Source organism: Chaetura pelagica, unplaced genomic scaffold (genome assembly GCF_000747805.2).
Source record: "Chaetura pelagica isolate M959 unplaced genomic scaffold, ChaPel_1.0 scaffold246, whole genome shotgun sequence".
Classification (NCBI taxonomy): domain Eukaryota; kingdom Metazoa; phylum Chordata; class Aves; order Apodiformes; family Apodidae; genus Chaetura; species Chaetura pelagica.
The window spans coordinates 2,545,130-2,567,813 of NW_009953647.1; the positions used below are offsets into that span (position 1 = coordinate 2,545,130).

General features: G+C 36.6%; 1 protein-coding gene across 1 annotated transcript in view; it reads left to right on the forward strand.

Moving 5' to 3' along the window:
• Positions 1 to 582: 582 nt before the first annotated feature.
• CFH (complement factor H) overlaps positions 583 to 22,684 on the forward strand; it is a 31,236-nt gene continuing 9,134 nt past the window's right edge. Inside the window, exons 1-15 of the mRNA XM_009999935.1 lie at positions 583 to 643; positions 2,641 to 2,826; positions 4,581 to 4,686; positions 5,760 to 5,836; positions 7,598 to 7,792; positions 9,623 to 9,793; positions 11,904 to 12,083; positions 13,487 to 13,687; positions 14,855 to 15,034; positions 16,075 to 16,251; positions 17,250 to 17,426; positions 17,576 to 17,749; positions 19,084 to 19,266; positions 20,551 to 20,733; positions 22,111 to 22,293. Coding sequence (XP_009998237.1) covers positions 583 to 643; positions 2,641 to 2,826; positions 4,581 to 4,686; positions 5,760 to 5,836; positions 7,598 to 7,792; positions 9,623 to 9,793; positions 11,904 to 12,083; positions 13,487 to 13,687; positions 14,855 to 15,034; positions 16,075 to 16,251; positions 17,250 to 17,426; positions 17,576 to 17,749; positions 19,084 to 19,266; positions 20,551 to 20,733; positions 22,111 to 22,293 — 2,434 coding nt within the window. The remainder of the gene's footprint in view (positions 644 to 2,640; positions 2,827 to 4,580; positions 4,687 to 5,759; positions 5,837 to 7,597; positions 7,793 to 9,622; positions 9,794 to 11,903; positions 12,084 to 13,486; positions 13,688 to 14,854; positions 15,035 to 16,074; positions 16,252 to 17,249; positions 17,427 to 17,575; positions 17,750 to 19,083; positions 19,267 to 20,550; positions 20,734 to 22,110; positions 22,294 to 22,684) is intronic.

The window sequence follows — 22,684 nt, forward strand, 5'->3', positions numbered from 1 at the left end:
CTGGGTAGTTGTTATCTTATACAAGAACCAGTGAGTTAATAAGTCACTTTGTATTTTTGTCTGCTTTTTGTTCCAATTGTTTTCAGCACAGATTTTGAATGATCTGTGTATAGTAGAGAAGTTTATTTTTATACATATTTAATGTGAATTTCTGGTTTTTAATTAAGCTTGCAAGACATAAGGAATTACTAAAGAATTTATTTATCCAACTTCTTTTGCATTCCAGAAGAAATAAGATTTTCTATGAAAGGGATTAATATGAAAAAAAATGAGATACGATCTTAAAAACAAGCAGGCTGCAGGGAAAGACTGTGACAACCAAAATTGCCAGCCTTTTGTTTACTTTTTCATTTAGTGAAGTTTGGAGTGGGAAAAAAACCCAACACAACAAAATAAAAAAAACCACTTGTGTGTTGCAAGAGCAATAGGGGAAGTGACTGCTGAAATCACAGTATAAATGCTTGGCAAGGTCAGTCCCAGCAGCAGTTAATGAGTAAAACAGGAGTGGAAATAACACAAAACAATTGAGAAAAGGAGGCTACAATAATAAATGACTTTGCTGAGTTTCTGAATCTCTTTAAGATGTTCTTCTTGGGCTATACTACTCTGATTTTATGTTGGATGTATTGTACTGCAGAAAGAGGTAAGCTTTTATATGGAAAAAAAAAACCAAAACAACAAACCAACACCTTTTTTGAAGTATATGTGAAGATGGTAACTAAAGCAATATATAAATAAAATAGTTGCATTGTAGCCTATTTTAATGAACTTCTAATAACAGTAATTGTGATTTCTTCTGGTGGCATTTAGCACCTTTAGTTTTTAGTTCCTGTTGTAGGTTATTTATTTGGATAACTACTGCTGTTATTAAGCAGTTGCACAACTTTTTAAATGGTTACTATACCTATAAACTAGGGCCAGACAACACATTTTTTAATTACTTGTGTTTGTTAATTATTCTAATATCTAAAACCTGTAAACAGCTGGTATATTAAAATAGAAAATATTCCATAAATGTGTACTTACTCCTATCTGGAACAATTTGTGAGATGATCTAAGACAAACGATTACTAAATTGACTGAAAAGCTTACAAAATGTCTGATGACTGACAGACTGTTTTTAAACCATTACATGAGATAAATGTCTATGTGTATGCTTTTGTACATGTTTAAGGAGGTATTCTGAGGGTATCTTTTCAGAAGCCTCTGATATTTTCTGTTTCTCTGTTCAGTTTGGTTTTTTTATATATATTGTGTTTGTGTTGCTTTATGTATGTTTAGTAGTTTAAATATTTTGCCTTCTGTTGACATCTTTGCATGGGCTGTTGCAGAAAGGGTATTATGTGCTTTTGAGCTAGTGTGTCTTTGTTTGGTTCAAGTTGTTTTTAATTTTAGGTGAAGACTATTAAGACATTTATCAAAAGAGTCTGATGGATTTGACTTTGAAAAAAAGAAAAATCAGGACACTAATGAAATCTGTAATCTTTTTTTTCAGATAGATTTGCAATAAATACAGCTTCAAAGCAACTAATGAAGACTAATTTGCTTGTAAAGAAATCCAGAAAAGTACTGGAATTTAAAAAGGACATTTGCCTGCATTTGCAATTCTTTTTCACAATGCTTTCTTTACATCAGAGAGATTGCAAAGGAATGTTAATGTAGCAATATTTTATTTATCTGGAACAACTATCGCCATGAGTCATGCACGATTCTTAGGTCAAGCTTCATGTTGAAAGTCTGTGTGAGGTGTTCAAGAGCACAAGGGCTCTTGAAAAATACGTCTACCTGATTTTATAGTTTGTACTTGACTTTATGGAAGTTGCTGCCAGCACAATGATGGCAAGAAGGCAACGAGCTATTTCTGACTAAGGTCAAGTCACATACATACCAAATGGTTTATTCCAGCTCTCTGAGTGTCTCGCTAAAGAAATTTAAGGTCTACATTTAGTGCATGCTTTTTTTAATATTAATTAAAACAACACCATCTACCCCTTAAACTGAGTAAAAATGCTTGGAAGATAATTAAGGTCAAAGTGAATACCCAGAATTAATTACATCATGTAATAAATCATAAGAAGTAATCTCATGGACAGGAGAAAATAAGTTTAGGAGTATCAGGTGATTTCAGCCTGGAAGGAAAGTCTGGGCAATGTAAAGGGGAGGGGAGCTTTGACAGAACATGACCAAATGACACATGAGCTTAATGTCAGCAAGGATGGTAGTGGCTGCAGAAGAGAATATTTTGAAAGAAAGCTCTACAAGTTGCACAAATTGTTCTATGCAGTACTGGAAGGACAGGCGTGGAGGAGCTCCTGCAGGTGGAAGGGTAAGAGGTGTCTGTGGTTAGAACCAGGGCAGTAATCTTAGTCTTTCTAACTTAAATCTATTTCATTCATTATAGCTGTCCCGTGTGATTTCTTGGCATTTGCTTGGCTATTGTGTCCTTCTATTCATATTCCTACAAAATGTGGATTCTTGGCAATTTCCTGTTTTGTGATGATTAAGCAAAAGGCACATGCTCATTTGATCACAAATGTTCCCAGGATTTCTTGCTACATTTTTAATTGTAAAATAGTTTTGGTATTTGTCAATGTCAATAATATCAATTATATTTTTTCATGTAAATAATATTTTTTTCAGCTTGTGAAGAACCTCCTCCTAGGAGGGTTAAAGAAGTGCCTACTGAAAGATGGGACAAACCTCCCTATCCACATGGTACCAAAGTAACATACAGATGTCGACCTGGATATATAAAACTTGGAAGAATTGTGTTTGAGTGTGCTGATGGAGCATGGAAGCAAAACCTCCCAGCAGCAGAATGCAAAAGTAAGCATTTGTGCAAAATATGAGCAAACCTTTGACCTGGCAGATCAGGTTTTTGCCCGTGATGTCAGTTTCAAATTGCCATTGTATCTTTACCCGGAACTTCAGCCTCTTTTCAAATACTATTCTAAAAAGTGTGTACACATAAGGAAACGTTTCCAAAAGTTCATTTTCTCCAGATCAAAGGATTATCTTTTTCTTTGGTCTTTACAATAGAAGATGATACTCTAGGCCTGCTGTATTAACCTGATTTATGTTAAACTATAAAGTAATTATAAAGTATAAAGTAATTAGAAGCTTACTTCCAAAATTTTAGGAAAAAGTCTAATGCAGATGAAAATTACAGTCTAAGGAGAATTAATCTGTAACCTAGCTTCTGAATGCAAGTCAAGAGACAGTATTGTCCTCTGTTTATTCAACTAGTTCTATGAAAGATAAAATTTTGTGGAAGTGGGAAGTTATTTTTCCCTACCTTGTCTTTTATTCAGTGAAGTAAAAATCCATTATTAGGATGAGAGCTGCTATTTATTATCTCTGTTATCCTGTGTTAAAAGTTTAGAAGCATCTCACACACTCATACAGAATTCATTAGCAAAGAAATTGCAGTTTGTTAATGTTAGTCATCAGATACTTTTCTGTAATAAATGAGTTTAAACACAAAGAAATTTTAGACACATGAGCCTTTTTTCTTACATATCGAACACAACATTATTGCTAGTAGTATGTAAGTATTTGGTTCAATAATATAAACTTTAAGTCCTAGGTGTCAGAGATTAATAAAAATCATGAGTAAAAATTAATTAATAAAATTATTACTTTATTTTTATTTTTTTATTTAGTCACCTTCTCAGTTTTTATACTTATTTGTATAACTAGTCTGTCAACAGAGATCTTTCAAATATGCAAAATATGTTGTTGCTTTCAGTAACATATTTTAGTAAATACTGCCACCCAGTGAACAGATAACAACACTGGCAAGGTAAAGTGATCACGTTCACGTTTCAGAATAGGTCACCCTAGACAGCAGTATTGTTCATGAGGTCCCTTCTCTCTGAAGCGCACTGGAGCAGGTTTACAACCTACTCAAACACCTCTTCCTTGGAGAAAACAAGGATGTTGATACCCTCCAAGAAATGAAACTGCCTAGGTTGACAGGGAGCAGGAAAGATTTCTCCTGAGGCAGCCTAATAGGGCTTTAGCTCTGCAGTTTATTTTGCAGTCTGTATTGTAACATCAACAGTGGATGAATGAGAGGGATGTTGTGTTCATCTTTACAATTCCTTTGGGAATCCAGGGCAAATAGTTACAGTCAGAGCACAAGAAAAGTCATACAGGGAACTTAGGCAGAAAAGACTGAGGACCACAAAGCTCCTATGGCCTTAGATCTTCCCTCTTTACTTGCCACAATTCCCATCAGACTGAGGAAATTTCATTTCCAGTCATGGATGGATTCTGTAGTGGAAGCTTTGAACCAGTTTATGTCACAAGTTGTATGAAAAGCTGAAGTTACATCCAAACTTAACACAAGTTCAGCATTTTTAAAGGAATAAAAACTGTTAATTTGTTTTCTGTAGTGATTTTAAGAGGGGGGTTAACCAAGCTAATTCTGAGCATTTTTGCAAGGCCCATACTTGCTACTAGTTACTAGAAAAGTGCTCTCTTTCACACTTGCAAATTCCTATGTATGGTCTTAAATAATTTCTTTTTTTCTTCTTTTTTTTTTTTCTTTTCTTTTTTTCTTTTTTTGTATACACTAGATAAGCCCTGTGGACATCCTGGAGATACTGAGTTTGGTTACTTTGAGCTTACCAGTGGAACTGAATTTGTATTTGGTGCCAGGGTTGAGTACAGATGTAATGATGGGTAATACTTAATTCAATATATGGGAGTTATCATAGAGCGTTAATGTTAAAATATTTGTTGTCTGTAATGCAGCTTTCAACTTAGGAATATTTGATGCTTGGTTATTGTTTCATTTACATTTTTGCAGTTATAGTAATACTAAAGATAACTCTTTCTCATGTCTGGTGCTATTGGAGTAACTGAACTCATGCACTTGGACAACCATGCACCTAAAGGTGTCTAAAGTAATATAAGTAAAGCTGTAGCTAACTTGAAATCATGACTGTCTGAGTAGAAGACAAAAACACTGTAAAGCTGCCTCGTGACCCCACCAGCCAGGCAGTTCAGATAGAAATGCAGTTTTGCATGCTAGAATCTGCTCTCAGTAGGCAGTCACGATGCAGTTATGTTAGTTATGTTTAGTCATTAGGTCATCTCCTAATCTTAAATAATTTTGTGCATTGTGAAGTAAAATGTATTGTCAAAAATGTTTGAATGAAGACGTTTCTGGTAGACTCACTAACATGTCTTCACTGATTGCTTGGAAGAAATTCTCCTCTCTTTGTCCTCTATTTATTTTATCCAATGAAAACTGCAACAAGGCAAATCTATAGCATTGTATTTAATTAAGTAAGCAATGACATTGTGGCCATGTTGCCCTCAAACCTAAAATAATGCCAGCTTATTAAAGCATGAGATATGTATGATTTTGATTAAGTCCTACTTTGATGCTCTCACATGGCTTTCAGTCATACTAGAGCACAGGCAACAGGAGTTTTACTCTGCTTGCTATTGATTGTGTAAATTACCCCTAGGTTATTTATTATGTAGCCAAAGATGGCTGTCTCTGCAAATAAAGAAGCTATCTTACTGATAACTTCCTACTTTCAGGTTTTTTTCATCTTTTCTGCCCTATGCAATTAAAAGAAATAAAATGGGGAAGAGATGAGCCAAAAATATACTTAGTTTTGTAATGTTTTGTTTAGTCTGTGTTAGAACTTATGAAACCTACTTCCTGTGCTTCAAAAACAGCAGCACTGCTGTTTCTGTCACATAGTAAGCCTGTATTTTAGTATTGCTTTTTGTTTGGTAAGATACCAGATGCTCAGCCAAAGAAATTACCGTGAGTGTCAGGCAAATGGATGGAGCAATGACATCCCTCACTGTGAAGGTAAAAGTAGTTTGAAATATAATTCTTTAACAAACTGTCTTTTTATCTGTCTGATACTGTTTGGAACTAGTCTGTGATTTCTCTACTAGTATTTATTCACATATGTTTAAGTTATGGATCAATGAAACTCAGTAGCTGCTCAGCCATTCTAATCCAATAAGCACTCAAACCTTTCTTAAAAGCATTCAAAAAACAGAGTCTTGTCACCCCAGACTGACATAAAGCTCTGCCTCACCTAAAGGCCCTGGTAGAGTAGATGTCTACAGAATATGATTTCAAAAGACAGCTAGAATGAGGCATTTTGGATGTATGTGAAGGTATGTGCATTTTTAGCTACTTTACTCCTCCACCCTTGTTGATATCTTACCTGTTAAGCTTTTGTTACACATTCCTCTCCCTATTAGCATACTGTAGAAGAACTTCAGTAAGCAAGAATCAGAGCACAAGAGACTCAGACCTCTAGACTTAATAGACTGGATGACTCAGATGATACTTACATGACTTTGGAAATCTTTTCCAACATGTTTGAAACATGTTTGGTTATGAAAATAAGCTTCCTTTCTTACCAAAGATAATTTTTAACTGGTCCCAGCAGTAAAATTTCTCTTTCAGTTAAGCATCTAATGCAGGGAAGGGTCTCTAAGTAAGGAATCACAAATGGAAGTAGATCTCTATTTCTTGTTTAGAGTTTCTTGTCTGTGTTTTGTCATTTCCTTGGTCTCAGATATTTCACATTTAGTATAGTGGATTTTGAGAGTCTTCAATTTTAGTCATACAGGTTTCTATCTGCACAGTAAAGAGCAGTGGTTTCCAATTATTTTTATTTTTTTTTGTCACCAAGATACTGCAGTTTCAAAGTTCTTCAAAGGCTTTTCTTTCGTGATTGAGGAGTTTCCATTTGGTTGAAATATGATTGCCTATGGAAGAAAGTATTTGTATAATGTCCTAATTGTGAGGAAAATGGAGGATAGAAAGTGAGTTCATAGAAAAAGCAGATAGTTTGTATGATGGACAATGTTTTCAGGGAGAATTGGGAGCTATGGTAGGCAAAACAAGCACTTCCATACATACTTGGTGACATGTATGTCAACATTTGAGAATGAGCTTTGGTAGTATTTTCTCACTTAGTAAGAAATATAAGATGACGTATGTTAATTCTTCCTTTTTCTGCAGTTACAAAGTTAGGAGATACAAGTGGTCTAAATTCATGGCTCTCATGATGTTTGTTCACTTTAGGAATGTGATTGTTCTGATATCCTTAACTAGGATTTTTAGTTAGTAACTAAATTGTTGTAGTCAATTTATAACACAACACTTTTTGAGATATTTGTCTATAGCAAATTCAGTTTGGCATAGCTCTAAGGTAAATTAACCTGTTTTGACAAAGTTTAATGACCCTGTCAGTCAAAGCTTATCTAACCATCCATAGAATTCATAGGATCATAAGATAATTTAGATTGGGAAAGACTTTATGAGGTCTTCTAGTTCAGTGGATGCTCTTTCTTTAGCCTTCAAGAGTAGAGAAGAGGGTGATGAGAGCTGGTATACAAGCTTCCTCCTATGTCAGTCTGTCTTTTTGCTTAGGATTTTGTATATCTGTTGCAAATGGTATCTCAATACTTAACAAGAATGTATATTTTTTAAATGTGTAAGGAATTACAGCAAATTTGTTGTATTTTAACTTTTCTGTGTGTCAATTCATTTTACAGAATAGACCTCAAAAAGGCTGTTTTTTTCCTTTGCTTTTGTTTTATTTTCCAGTGGCAAAGTGCTTACCTGTACAAGCACCAGAAAATGGAAGAATGGTTATGAGTGGTGCATTTGAGCTAGACCGAGAATATTCCTTTGGCGAGGTTGTAAATTTTGAATGTAATGCAAAATACAGACTTGTTGGATCTAAAGAATTAATTTGCTCTTCTAATGGGAAATGGAATAGTGATGTGCCTGAGTGCCAAGGTAAAAGGACATTATTTATTATCTGTAACTAAGAAGCTTTATTCTCACAAACTTCTAAGGACTAGTTGACATATGGGGAACTACAAAGCTTTTATTTATTCCACAGCAATTAAGCATAGTTTGTCTGTAAACAATCTGCACTGCATATATGCAGAAGTAGGATAAGAAAGAGAAATCAGAGAATATTGGTTGCTAATATAGTCATAATGGACCATCTGTTCGTTCAACATTTTCACTACAAGATGTATGATTTTCCAGGCTGCAGTCAATTTCTCTGAAACTAATTTTGGTATGTCTATGTAAGATTAAATGACCTCAGTGTTGATTTAACCAACTTTAACCAACCAATTACAAACAATTTTGAATCTATAATGGATTTTTCTTTCTTCAGGCTAATGTGTTTTGACAAGTTAGGAGGCTGTTTCATGTTTAGTTTTTAAAAAGCCACTGAATCAAAGAGTAAGTGGAGAGTGACCTCTGAAGGTCCTTCAAAGCAGGGAGCTAGGGCAAATTACTCCAGACAATGTCCAGCTAGCTTTTTAACATCTCCAAGGATGGAGATTCCACAGCATCTCTGGATAACCCCTTCTAGTGTTTGACCACTCTTAAGTAAAAATGTTTTTACTTACATTTAAGTGCTATTTCCTATATTTCAGTTTGAGTCTATTGCTTCTTGACGTGTCACTGGGTGCAAATGAGAAGGGTCTGACTCCATCATCCTTACTTCTGGTACCCCACCACTGTCTGGAATTTAAACATATACACAATAATAAGATCCTCCCTTTCCCTCAAGCCTTCTTTTCTCTAAGCTCTCTAAACCGATTTTTGTCTGTCAGTTTTTCTAGTTCCTTAATTATATTAATGTCCCTTCACTGGTCCTGCTCCAGTATGTCCATGTCTTTCCTGTATTGGGGAGCTCAGACCTGAACACAGCAGTCCAGATTTGGTCTGACCAGTACTGAGTAGAGGGGAAGGATCACCTCTTCTGACCCACTGGCAACACTCTTCCCAGTGGAGTCCAGGACACTGTTTTCTTTGTTTGCTGCAAAGGCACATTGCTGTTCAGATTGTCCATCAGGACTGCCAAGTTTTTATCTGCAAAGCTACTTTTCAGCCAGTTGACCCCACCCTGTCCTGCCCACAGTTTGTGCTGGTGGATGGGGTTATTCCTTCCCTTTTGCAGATAGAAATTGTATGTAAGATGGAATCCCAGGAAGTTTCTCAGAATATTTATGTTATCCGATTGGGAAATACGTGCCTAGAAAAGAAGAGTACATATGTAAGGATACTGGATACATATATGCTTTATTCACAATTTCAGCACTGCATTTTGTTGCTTTGAAATCCCCATTTATTCATTTATTATAATTCAAACAGCAAAAAGTGTGATTAAACACATGTGCTTTTGTAATATTTGCAGAACATAGTGAATATTAGATAAACAGCGGTATTTCATCCCATATTCAAAGTGAATCTAGCAAAGGAATCCAAGAGAACTCTTTGGTGTCCTTCTTTGTGGCCTAGGAAAAAAAGCCTTGAGTATTTTCTGGCTTTACGAGTGCAGGTTTTGAAATAGCAATATCTCAGTGGCTTTATTTGTTTTGGGAATGAGCTGGGGATGCTGAGGATCTTCTGCAGATAGTGAAGCATTCTAGTGTCAATTTTCCAGATAGTTTCATTTCTTTTTCCTGTTGATGCCACAATTTAGGGAATCGTCTACTGGCTATGAGAGAGCTTTAGATTTGCTGGAAGTTACAAGGAAACAATAGGCATCTATTCTCAGCAAATAAAAAATAATAAATATATGGATTTTGTCTTTCCCAATTTCAGAGATTATCTGTGAGGTGCCAAAAATTCTGCATGGATATGTACGTTCTCCAAAGAGGTCTTACAAGGAATCTGATCAACTGCTGTTTGCCTGTGATGAAGGATACAGATATGGTGAAAGAGCAGATGCGAGATGTACTGAATCAGGATGGAATCCCACCCCCCATTGCACTGGTTAGCCTTGCATATTTGTTGTGTTTGGAAGTAATTTCAGAGATTAGTAATGGCAAAATTTGGTTTATTCATAGCAAAATAAATCTACCCATATCTGATGAATATCCAATGGAGATCTGGAAGGATTGAGTGTTAAAAGGACTAAACAAGTGCGTAAGAGTTTTCCATAGAGAACAGTAGCAAAAATGATTAATTCAGTCTTTTGCTACCTGACTGTAGTTAACTAGGTCTATGAAGCAACAAGTGTTCCAGTATACTGCATAAATGAGGTTGATTCTAAAATGCGTCATGCAGCATTAGTAGCTGTTGTTATTTTGTTCTTTTTTATATGATTCTGAATCAGTGAGGTGAACACAGCAAAAAGATGTATTGGGTTAGGAAAAAAATCCTGATTTGGACAAATAGAAAGGATAAAGCTGCATCTCTACCTTCTACAAAATATGAGGAAAATGTTGCGTCTAAGGAATGGAAAAATGAAACCCTAAAAAGGATATTTAAGCAAGAAAAAACAAAACAAAAAACAAACCCCAAAAAACCCCCCCAAAACCAAAACAACAACAAGCATTATTACCAGAGAAATCTGAACTACAGAATTAACCTGCAATTTTTAATGGCATGGGAAAATTAACATACAAAACAGATTTCTTAGATAAGTGGTATGGGTTTTGAAGTCCTATTGTCTTCACATTAAGTTTCCATACCTTTTAAAGTGCATTTAATATGAACAAACCAATACAAGTCAGTGGCTGCCTTTCAAAGAGGGTCTATACAAATTAATATTTTTACAATGCTGAAACTCCTTCCTTTGTAACTCCTAAATGCCTTTTGAGCAGTTAAGATGACAAATCCACAATTTCTGAGGCTAGTCTTGTTTCACATCAGCCCTCTGGGTCATGCCTTTTACTTTAGTGTCATTCAACTGTATCACTTAAAGACTATAATTAAATCTCTAAACCCCACAAACAGAAATATGCATGTCATATCACAGTTGAAATAGCTTGATGTAAATTTGGGGGAAATTGTCCAATTGTCTTCAATAAATTGCCTAGCACTTGAAACTGGAAAAAAATATTGGCAACAGAGCAACACTGTAGGATGGTATGTACCACCCACCTTCCTGGACCTCTTCCAGAAAGACTCTTCTAGAAATAAAGAGTAGTCCGTCTTAGTACCCACTCAGTTCTTGACCTTTATGCTTCAAGTTTAGTAATGATAATAATTAATATGCACTGTCTATATTTCAGCAACAGCTTTTGAGAAGTGCAAACAAAAACATTTCTCCAGACACTGATATACTGGTCTCTGATACTTGGGCATATTCACATAGTTGGTTTTGAGTCTTACTTGACATACCACTGGACCTAGATGACTCAGCAGGACACGCATACAGCTGATAGGCCGCCTTCACTCCACAGCAGGACCAGCCTGTAGTTACCTTATAGTCATCCCCTCTTAGCCCTGAGTGTGTTGGCAGTATTTTCTAAGTTGGGAGTACAAAAAGACCTGAAAGACAGGCTTTGGCTCATAAATAATGTGTTTCCTTGGCTTCTCTGAGCATGGAGCTCATGATCTTTTTACGAATAGCATTCTCATCCTTTCTCAGTTGTTGAAATACTTCTAGTGTCAGTGCAAGACACTAATCTTAATCATACAGTCTTTTGAATTACCCATTCCTAGTTAAGGATAGTTATTTCTCCTTTGAGGATCTGCCAGTGAACCTGTTCTCCTCTGGGACAGTATCCATAAAGCAGTCCAGGAGAGCTGTGAGCACAGCATAGGTCATTTTGAGCTCCAGCTGTTGAATGGCCTGCTGGAAAAGATTAGTCACATTCAGTTTCATCACCTCTAGTTCTTGCTTCAACCATTCTCTCTGCAATTAAGTTTTAATCTTCTAATTAACATGATGTCAGTAACAGCTGTCACTCTCCTCTTACAGAGCTGTAAATTTCTAAGAGTGGGAAGGAATGTTAACCCTTTTCTTTGCCCTACAAAATATGTTTTTTTAAATGTTACGCAGTTATGGTCAAAATGCTATAAAAATAAGAAATTATGCAGTAAATATTAACATACTCTCCAAATTAGCATCTTTTTAAAAAATATTTTTATTTAGAAATTGTATGCTATCCTCCAAGAATTCCCCATGGGGGCTTTGGACCTCGAAAAGACAACTACGGAGTAGGTGATATAATCACAATAGAGTGTGATCCTGGATTTCATTTTAAAGCATTGACTGGAAGAAGCACAGCTCAATGCACCAAGAACGGCTGGGTGCCTGATCCAAGTTGTGTCCGTAAGTAGCTCTTAAAAACCCTAAGAAGCATGATAAATGAGAGTTGCTTACTCATTTTATTTCTTTGGGATGTAAAGCTTCATTTGATGGTTTAGGAATATCATCTATAAAAACAATAGTATAATCAACATTTACAGTATGTTTGTGGTATTATCTATTACAGGTATTATCTGTTCCTGTATTTGTGAAAGTATGTGTTTAAAAGTTTTATAGTTAGCTCCCTGTCAGGAGCTGAGTGGCAGCATGTTAGTCAAGATAAGAGGACGTAGTGTGTGTGTTAAAGTATCCAAACTAAAACAAAACATAGGTAATGATTGGAAAGTATCTTTCATTGTAGTTGTCACAGCTTTAGATTTTGCAGTTGTTCGTTGGTATATTATGAATAATCACAGGGTTTTTTCTACCTATTGTAACCTGTCAAATAACAAAACAAAATATTGATTGTTGATGAGATCTTTCTTGGCTTAAACTTCCCATAACTACAATGACAATTTTGCCTAGTAGGCACAGTATTAACAAATAAAGAAGTTAGCAATTAATTTAATAATCTAGCAATCTTTGGTCACTGAAAATAAAATAAAAATTTAGAATGCAAGGTGTGAGAAAAACCCTGATTAAATCAGTATTGTAAAGGGATCTTTGGATTATTTGAACTATTCCCAAAAAGTGCACTCTTAGTATGTAGATTAATCTTTTCTCTATGCATGTGTGAGTTCTAAAATCAAGGTATTCTGAGACCACATCATTCATTTTTGAATGGTCTGTCCAGTGGGTGATGTCCTCTGCCCCAGCTTGTAGGCTGAGTCAGAGCACTTCAGGAGGAATCTACCTACCATGGCCAAGTAGGGCACCCTTGGTAAACTGGAACGAAAGCTTCTGAAAATCTCCTTCTTCTATCCTTGGCTTGTCCCTGAAAAGGGTCTGTCCTTTTGAGGAACCAAGAAAACAAAAGAAAACCACTGTAGTTTAAAAATGGGAAGAGCTAGGAAGATCTATTGGTACAGAATCCCAAAAGTTGGGATGAAAATGAAAATGGTGACAGGTGTCATGTCAATTCTAAAGAGTCCACAGCTCAGTGTCTATACCTGACCTAGCTGTCTGGGCAACCATCATGGTCAGTATAATAAATTTAGTCGAGACAATCTATGAAGATAGTGTCACCACACCACAGAATAAATATTTACATTTGATCTCATGTATCAGCCTTTGGAGCCCACTGAGAATATTGACTGGATTTCTGTTAGTTGCAATGGTAACAGAGGGAACCAGCGTAGGTGTTGAGGTGTGCAGTTGTGATTGTGTCAGTTTCAGAAAACACTCAGATGGTGAAGCTGAATCTGAATTAATTGTGTCCTTACCTTTCTGTCATGTGTGTTGATGTTGCTGTTAAATTCTATTTCTAGAGAAACCATGTGAGTACCCAGCTATAGAAAATGGCAGGTTACATGATGCACACGAGTACCACAGACACTATTACTTTCCAATGGTGTTTGGGCAGCATTCTGATTACCGCTGCAATCGTGGTTATTCAAGCCCAAATGGACATGTCTGGGTTCGAATAGTCTGTTCTGAAAGGGGCTGGTCTCCAGAGCCTAAGTGCCTCAGTAAGTACATTCCCACTATATGCTCAATTTTGTTATAATCATGAAAGGTCTGTGCAGCAGAAATTGTGCCAGAGGAGCACAAGACAGAACAAAGAACAGTTTGTTAAAGTAAAATTGTTTTAGTTTACCTGGTCTGCAGAGCTCAAACTGTCAGCTGGTAAGTGACACTCTGAACTGCATAAGGCTGAAATGATGCTTTTGCATTTTGGAAATCCTTTCCTCCTGAACCTATCCATTAGATGAAGAAATATATGGGAAACATTTCTCTCCTCTGGCTTCTGGATCACATGCATGCCTTGACTTTCATCTGCACATACAGGGAGTTTCTACTCTATGTCCATATAATCTTCCTTCCATGGCCTGGGCACTTTGTCTAGATGTTAATCTCTGCAATCTGTTGCCTGGTCCTTTTGGATAACATTTGGAGCTGAGAGGGTGGCACACTTGGTAATAAGCTGAAAGTGAGCATCAGCAAGAGATCCAGATACACTGACTTAAGGGTTGAACTATATAAAACAGATTTAAAGCAGTGAGCTGAGGCCTCCTCTCCTAACACACATCTTCAGTCACTGTGAAGTTCCTATCTACTGGTAGGGCTTGAAAATAGGTTACAAAAGGTAGATCTTTCCCCATTGCCCTCAGTGGAGTGGTGCTCAGTGCAGTAAATGAGTGGAGTCCTGTGTGGAGTAGAGGACCAGTTACTCAAGTAACACAGCTAGAACATTCCTTCAGCCATCTTCTTTGTGTCTGGGCTCATGGAGGCACAGGATGCTGTACAGCCGGCATGCTTGGCAAGAGTGTGGTAATCAGTTCAGACATGGACATTTTGGAGATGTAGCGGACCAAACCAGAGCTGGTAGACATGATGCTAGATGCATTGAAGTTAGCAAGCCTTGCTTATGAGCACTAGGTAAGCAATATTGTTTACTAGACCGCTTCTTAGCATTTTATGTAGTGACTTGCATGCCTGTTCATGTGATTCATCAATCTTAGACAGAGAAACAAAACATGCTTTCACTCAGGTTTAAACACAAATTTGTTTTTGAGGTAGGACACAGAAAAGTGCTAGGAGTCTCTTTTTTAGTAACTGTCTTCCTAAGAATTAATTTACCTCAGTTCTTGCTGTACAAATTGCTCTGATTAAATGATCTTACCTTCCTCCTCTAGAACAATGTCAGGTTGGACATTTGGAAAATGGTTATTTCTTAAATGTCCAGAAGGATGTTTACCAGGAAGGTGAAAGAGTTAAGTATACCTGCGAAGATGACTATTATACTGAACATGAAGATGGGGACGTCACATGCACAAAGGATGACTGGTCACCTCCTCCGAGATGTATCCGTAAAAGTGAGTGTCCTGTGTTGAGGCAGCAAAAGCAGTAAATCCATCATCACATAATCTACATTAATGCTTCACCACAACTCTGTAACTTGGAGTCTAGGTGCTCTACAATTGAAACACAATTCTGTGATTCTCTCAAGTGGCTCATGCAGCTCTCCTGTCCCTGTGTGCTGAAGGTCACAAATGTGCAGAGTGTAACCCTGTAAAACATCCACACATGGTTCATTCAGATCTCCTAGCATGTCATCTCTGGGGTAGGAATCATAGTTCTTTTGTCTTCAGCAGTGAAGTCTTGTTACAACATAATTGTGCAGTAATGTAATGAAGAGTAATAATTCCCCTTGTGCATGTGCTGTTATAGTCTTAAAATGAAGAAACTCCTTCACAGAACAATTTATTAGTAAAGAATTTAGCATACTACTGAAGTTTTCCTTCAGAATACAAGACTATAAAACCCAACCAAGATGACTGATTTCCATCTATTTAGATTGGTTTAAACAGCGTATTCCAAGTGATGTGAAATTAGCTACAATATTGTGTCTGTCTGTACTAGTGTTTTAGTGTACAAGAAGGGGGTTCTTTAGTACAAATTTGCTTTAATTCTGCAGTATTTGTGGTCTGAATGACTCCTTTTGAGTAGAACTGAGGTGGCACCTACACATTGCAGTGATCTCTGCTGTGATTCCCCCTTGCAATATGGACAGAAAGTCCCCTCTATGCATGTACACTGCAGTGCATGCCCAACAGGAATTTAATTTCTAGTGAAGACGAGATGTGGAGATACAGTTCTGGAAGCTTACTGCACTGCTGCAAATCAAACACTTGTCCATCCTTGTTTGTGCTATATGGGTTGGTAGCTGTGAACTTGACTTTTCACTTTCTACTCATCCCCCAGGAAGAGCACTCAATACAGAAGCAGAAATTCGTGTGCTCTTAAGAATGTTCTGAATTCTACTGCTGTTTCACTTGTGCTTGTTCTTCCATGTATTAAAAGCACGTATTTTAGGCAGATTTTCTTACAAGTAGAACATTTCTGTTTCTTTCAGAAGGATGCCAGAGTGTGCATTTTGACAATGGTCATTTTACTGGCGGAAGGAGTACATTTCGCTTACAAGAGGTGGTCAGCTATCATTGTTCTGTTGGCTTTGTAACTCCAGAAGGAAAACAAACAGGAGTGACACAGTGTCAAGAGAATGGCTGGGCTCCACCTCCAGAGTGCATCAGTGAGTAGCATAAAGGCTTCAGGGCTCCCTGTCTTTGTCACTGGGGCAGACACGATGTCCTATGTACTCAGATTTTTGTCATCTGAATTGGTAGATTTTTCTTACTGAGTAGAGGGAGACTAAAATAGAGGACTAATCCTCCAGAGATTAACCTTTCTGGGGCTCCAAGAAAAGAGAGAAAATGTAAAGGAAGTGAGTAAGGCAGGAAAAATATTACTATCCTCTAGGTGACCTATGTTTTTGGATCTCTAGTACAAAGTAGATGGTAATCACTGATCTCTCCAGTGATTCTTACCAGGTAGAAAAGCCCAAATTTACTTCCAGTTCGCCTGCCTTTCATGCTACATGGGAAGATTTATGAAGAAATGCCTGTGAACCAAGAGATTCTGCCAAGAACTTTCTTTTACTGTGACTAAACCAGAGAGAAATGGGATTAATTTTTTAAAAAAATGTTATCACTGTGCATAAAAAGCACTATGCATATGTGTGCTCTGGTGTTAAAAAAGTACATTTGTGAAAAACAAGTGCTTTTTCTTGAAAATACCTCTAAACTGTTGTTGCCTTTTTCCTCTTAGATGTTCCTTCATCTCCTCAGCATGGATGTAGGGTGACCAACATTAGCTTGTCCGTTACCTAGGATTTTGTGGCTTTTTTCCTGACCCCCTCATAAATGACCACAGGGAACAGAGCTACAAACCGTTTGCTGTGACACCAATAATAATAATAGCATGTAGTAGGAAAGGAATTTAACCTAAGGAGTAAATATTTATGCTAGTTATTACTTCTGTATACATCTTTCTAAAGATAAATACAATATATACTATGTGAATATGCTACATATGATATTCTACACTCCTATTCTGGCAATGAAGAATTTTTAATGTTTTAAATAAACTGTTTCAATGGACTAGCACACATAAAAGCACCTACAGAATTGATGGTTCCAAAAGACAGAGTTTCTGGGTCCCAAAATGCACTAACTTTGTTTTATTCTACAGAATCATGTAAAACACCTTCCGACGTTTTCAGTTGGCACACAAATAAAACTGTGTTTGTGCCTGAAGATACAGTCGAGTACGAGTGTGCGGAAGGATATAAAACTGCAAATAATATGCCAATCGGTACCACGACGTGTGGCGTCAATGGTGAATGGAGCCCAACACCCCAGTGTCTTGGTGAATATTGTTGTTGTTGCTAATCAGCATAATTCTGTATCCATTTTGTGAAGCTTTTTTCTTTAAGACTTCCTTTGGTTTTGTTCTAATCCTTAGTATTTCATGTACTTAGGGTGTTCACTATATGTTAAAACATTTTGTCTTTAAAGCAATAGAATGTGAAATGCTGACATTGCCCAATGGAGAGTTTTCTCCCAAGAAGGGTAAATACAGGAATGGACATGTTGTGAAATTTACCTGTGCAAAGAATTATGTGAGAGTGGGACCTGCTTCTATTCAGTGCTATTATTTTGGATGGTCTCCATCACCACCAGTGTGTAAAGGTAATTCTTCTGTTAACTTAATTGTAGTTGGAAACACTTGAAAATGCCTGGGTCCTGAGGACTTCTGTAGACACCTTCTGTAAGCCAGTCTTGCTCCCAAGAACAATTACCCCATGTTCATCTCTAAAAAGGGCAGGACCTAGTCCTCTTCAGATCATTTAATAGTGTTTTGCTATTTTATGTGAAAGATTCTGAACAGTTGAACTTTCAGTGCTGAACTTTCTGTTAGCTTTAGTTATGCTGATTGGAGTTCTGCAATAACTGCAAGTGAACTGGTAAATGGCTTGTGCAAAATTTCACTCAGGTTATTGACTGTAATGTATGAACAAATATTTATTAATCAAAAAGGCCTAAATAATGTGCAATGTGGCAGCCATGAGTGGTTAATTTGAGTAATGTCTTCTCTTTCTGTATCCGAAATATTGCCACTGCCTAGTGTTGATGCCCATCAGATATTGTGTCCTATGTCCCTTTTTCTGATCAGATGATATCAAAGGAAAAAACAAGCTGTTTTGGTGATGACACAGAGCTGGACCCAAGCAAAAAAAACTCAGTGAAAGGTTTCCCCTATGAAATTCCTTACCTTCATCCAATAGGATGAACAAACTCATGGAGGAGGGAAGATACATGACCCTATTCTTCTACTTTTTAAGACAGAGTGCAACTTCATGGTATCTTGCCACTTTTATTTTGCTGGTGCTATGCCCATTCATGAGGCAGCTTGAGATAATGAGGGGATCTCTTATTTCTCATTGACCTTCCTTCCCACTCAATCAGTTGCCTTGTTGTTTTTCCATGCTCTCATCCTTCACTTTCTCACTCTGTTGCATTTAAAAACAAGTAGATTTCACTTAGTTGGCTCATTAGCTCAGCAATATTTTAATCTCCCTTGAGCTTCATTCAATCCATCATAAGTTAATTCCTTTCATATATAGCACATATCACTTGCTGGGTGATTTTTATAATGTAGGTTATTATTAATTGCAGAATTTTGACCTTTATTTTAGTTTGGTTTTGTTTTAAGAATGCTGAAGTTGTCATCCATGCAACTTTTTTTTTTTTCTCTTACATCTGGGTTGGTTTTATCAACTATTTCTTTTATCATAGCAGAAAATAGTGCATAGAAGTAAGAGAATAGATGTCAGCTATATCTGTGATCTCCAGCACAACAAAAATACAGATATTAAAAGGCATAAACCAGGGATCTGTTTAGTCTGTTCTACTGATTTTTCTCAGCTTTAAACAACAAATTCAAATTATTTTGCATTGCACTTAACATATAGCTGTGCAAAAAATACTGAGTTCAGAGCATAGATTTCACTTCTTCATTTCAGTGAATGCCACAGGCTGTGGGCCTCCACCTGAGATTACCAATGGACATATTGTTGGTGGCTCCGTGGAACACTATCAGCATGGGAAAATAAAGCAATATATGTGCAACATCGAATTTAAATTGGTTGGATCAAAGGAAATTGAATGTGTTGATGGACAATGGACATCTGCTCCCTCTTGCATTGGTAAATCTACACAATTCTTACTTATTAGAATTACATATCTGCAGGCATAACATGTGACGTTCCATATTATGTTATGGATTAAAAGTAAACACACACTATATGTAAATCCAAAACTTTTTTAAGTAGTACAACTGAAATCTTAATAGTCCAATTAAAGATTTTTTGTTAGTCCTGTTCAAGTGATAATAGAAAGGGAATGAAAAAATATATATATATATTAGAAAGAATAATTATAAATCTATAAATAATGCAGAATATCTAAGTTATACAGATAATTTACAATATATAATTACGATTGTTGTGCACACATTTTCTCTTATTTACCTCTTTTTCTGGTGTTATGCTCACCCTTCCACTGCCGCTTTGGGTCCTAAAGTCAATGGCTTTAGTCTGGTGTGTTTTGGAGGGAAGTTGCAGACATTGTCATTATCTCAGGTCATTCACAGGGAGGAATAAGAAGTTGATGCTGATAATTTCTTCCTTCCAGGATCTACTTGGGACAATTTTTAGCTAGCATGCTTTTGTGCCTTGCCCTTTTTTCACTGGCTTACAGGTTCTGAATTAGATAGGTACATTCTTTTTTAAATATGATACTTGTTCTTTGTTCTTCCTGTTACCCCTAAAACCACCTGTGATCAGCTCAGGGTCTAAGCTGGCCTTTTGTGAGCTATTCATAGCCTTGGTGTGCTAGGCTGTGCTCTGCCTCTGACCATCCTTTACCTCTACCCTGCCACACCCAACCTTTTTCCCTGTTTCTCAAGGACTTTTTTATCATACAAGCCCTGCATTATCATTATATTAGTCATAACTACTTACTCTACATAGACTAAAACCTTGTTACTACTGTATAGATAAAACTATGGTTGTGCCAGACAGAGATATCCAAAAATAAAATAAATTCACTGTAGCCTGGTCACGAGAAAAAATGCTGCTACAGCTAAAATAAGTAAAACTAAGCAGTTCAGGACAGGTTGTGACAAAGTAAGCCCCATAAGTCTCCATACCTCAGTATGAGGCCTTGTGAGCTCGGTACAAACTCTTTGACCTCTGTCTAGCAGTGGCAATAGTGTATGTTACTGGGGCACAGTGCTACAAACACAATGACTATGTGTAATATATATTGCTTTTACTAAATTTAGTAAACTGACTAAAACGTGTTAGTCAAGTTGTCACAATTAAGGGGATAGGTTTGACTCACCAACTGCAAATATAGTTATTTTTAAGTTCTTTCAGCTATTCATATATTGCTCGAATATTACTGTGGAATACTACTTTTTTCAACAGAAGACAAAATGCCATGTGGATCCCCTTCCTCTATTCCAAATGTTGTTCTTCATCAGGAAGACCGCACCCAGTTTTCTCATGGTGATGAAGTAATTTGTGGATGCACACAAGGCTCTGGCAATTATGAGAAAAAGAAAATAAGATGTTTCAATGGGGAATGGAAGCCATTACCTCTTTGTGCTGGTAATCTGTGTCTATAATATTACCATAATATTTCAGATAGGAGTGTAGCATACGTAGTTCTATACACCACGTCAAGGGATTCAGCAATCAACATGTAGCCAGAGATACTATTGTTCCATGCATCTCAACTACAATTTTTTTCTTTTTTTTTTTCTCATCTTTTAAGTGTGAACATGTCCTCTATTCTGGACAAGCTCTGCACCTACAGCTTTTTAAGCATTCTTAGTAGGTTTAGGGAAGGAACAGACACTTGCACAATGGGTAGAATCAAGTAGGGAGGAACATCTTTGGTGTATGATGGCTTTTACCCATTTACCAGTGTTCCTCCTTGGTAATGACCCGTCAGAGGCCTTGGGACATACCTGCAATAAAGGAGCATGCTTGATAGCTTGTTACATTACTTGCTTGTAGTTTTATGTGTCTGTATGCTACTTTGATTTTTTTTTAATCCTGCTGAGTTTTAAAAATTTTAGTATCCACAGTGTGCTAGACTTTTCCCAATCTCACCATTTTTATGTTCAATAGTCCTTTTCATTTCTGATCCATAGTTTTATCTTTTTTCTCATCTTCCCATTTAGTTTGGAAATGCATAAATTGATTGAAAGTAATATCTTTTACAAATAGATAAAATAAAGCCTTTTTCTAAAAAAAAAAAATAATGCATTTAAGTCAGTAATGTAAGAAAAAAAGAGATGCTGGACAAGAGGGAGTCTTGTCTGGGTTTAATTACTCCAACAGTTCGCTTATCTTTAGCAGAATGCAGTTTATGATATATTCAATTCTTGGTTCTCTCTCACTTCAGAAGTGATTTTATATTCATCACATAGTTGAGTAAACTGTACTTTTATTTACAATTATGTTGAGGATTGAATCTGGCACAAAACAAAGTCTGCTTAGCTTTCACAAGTAGCATGTGTTCTGACTCCTGGAACCACCAGTCAAGGATGCAAGACCTAGTTATGACTCATATACTTACACAGGAGATTGACACCTGATAAATAGTAAGTGCGGAGTAGTACTGCCTTTATGCTTCTACAAGCAAAAGAAAGTTTCTCTTCTTGCTCCTCTAACTACCCATTTATAGTTGTAGGAAAGAAAAAAATGCTTAGTTTTTAGATTACTTACTGCACTCAGCAAAAGGGATCCTGTCAACATAAAAATAATTGCTTTCTGAATGAGAACAGCCTCTGCCTTAGATAGCAGGAGTTAATAAAAACTGTTTTGATAATTTAGGAATCTTAGGAGTTACTTCAAAATACAGTAAATAGAAAAACACTTTCACATGGAAATGCATGAGGAAACTGATGACTGTGAATGCATATGTACATTTTACCTGAATAAAATCTACTTTTTAGATATTTTTTATTTTTTTTTCAGATCCATCTCCTCAGTGTGTACTTCCAATGGATGTTGAGCTTGTGAATAGGGGTCGTCCTTCCAGGCCAAGAAGTACAGCTGGGTTGCATGGAGTTATCCAGTATAGATGTAAATCAGCTGACAGGACTGTTAAACAGGCAGCTTGTGTGTCTGGAAAATGGTCACCAGAGATTGAATGTACAAGTATGTTTTTATATTTGCATACAATTTCTTCTTTTTAACAAGGAATGTTAAACGCTCATTATTAAAGCTACTTAGCATTGCTGTGTCACTAATCTGAAATAGAAATGCTTACATGCTTATATATATATATATACTTACTCCATTGTATTCTAAAGCACAGTAATGAATTATTCGTGGAAGTAATTTGAACACTTAACTAGGTTTAGGGACGCTCTTTTAGTGAGGCAGACTTAATAATCTCTACTCTTATAGTTGGAACAGTTGCCACTGTGATTTCTGATGTCAGAAAAGATGCAATGACACATTTAAGCTTGCTTCTTCAAAAGGACTTTCCCCTGGTACAAATGAGAGTAGCATAGCTCAAGCTCCAGCCAGAGTTCCTTTATTTCCT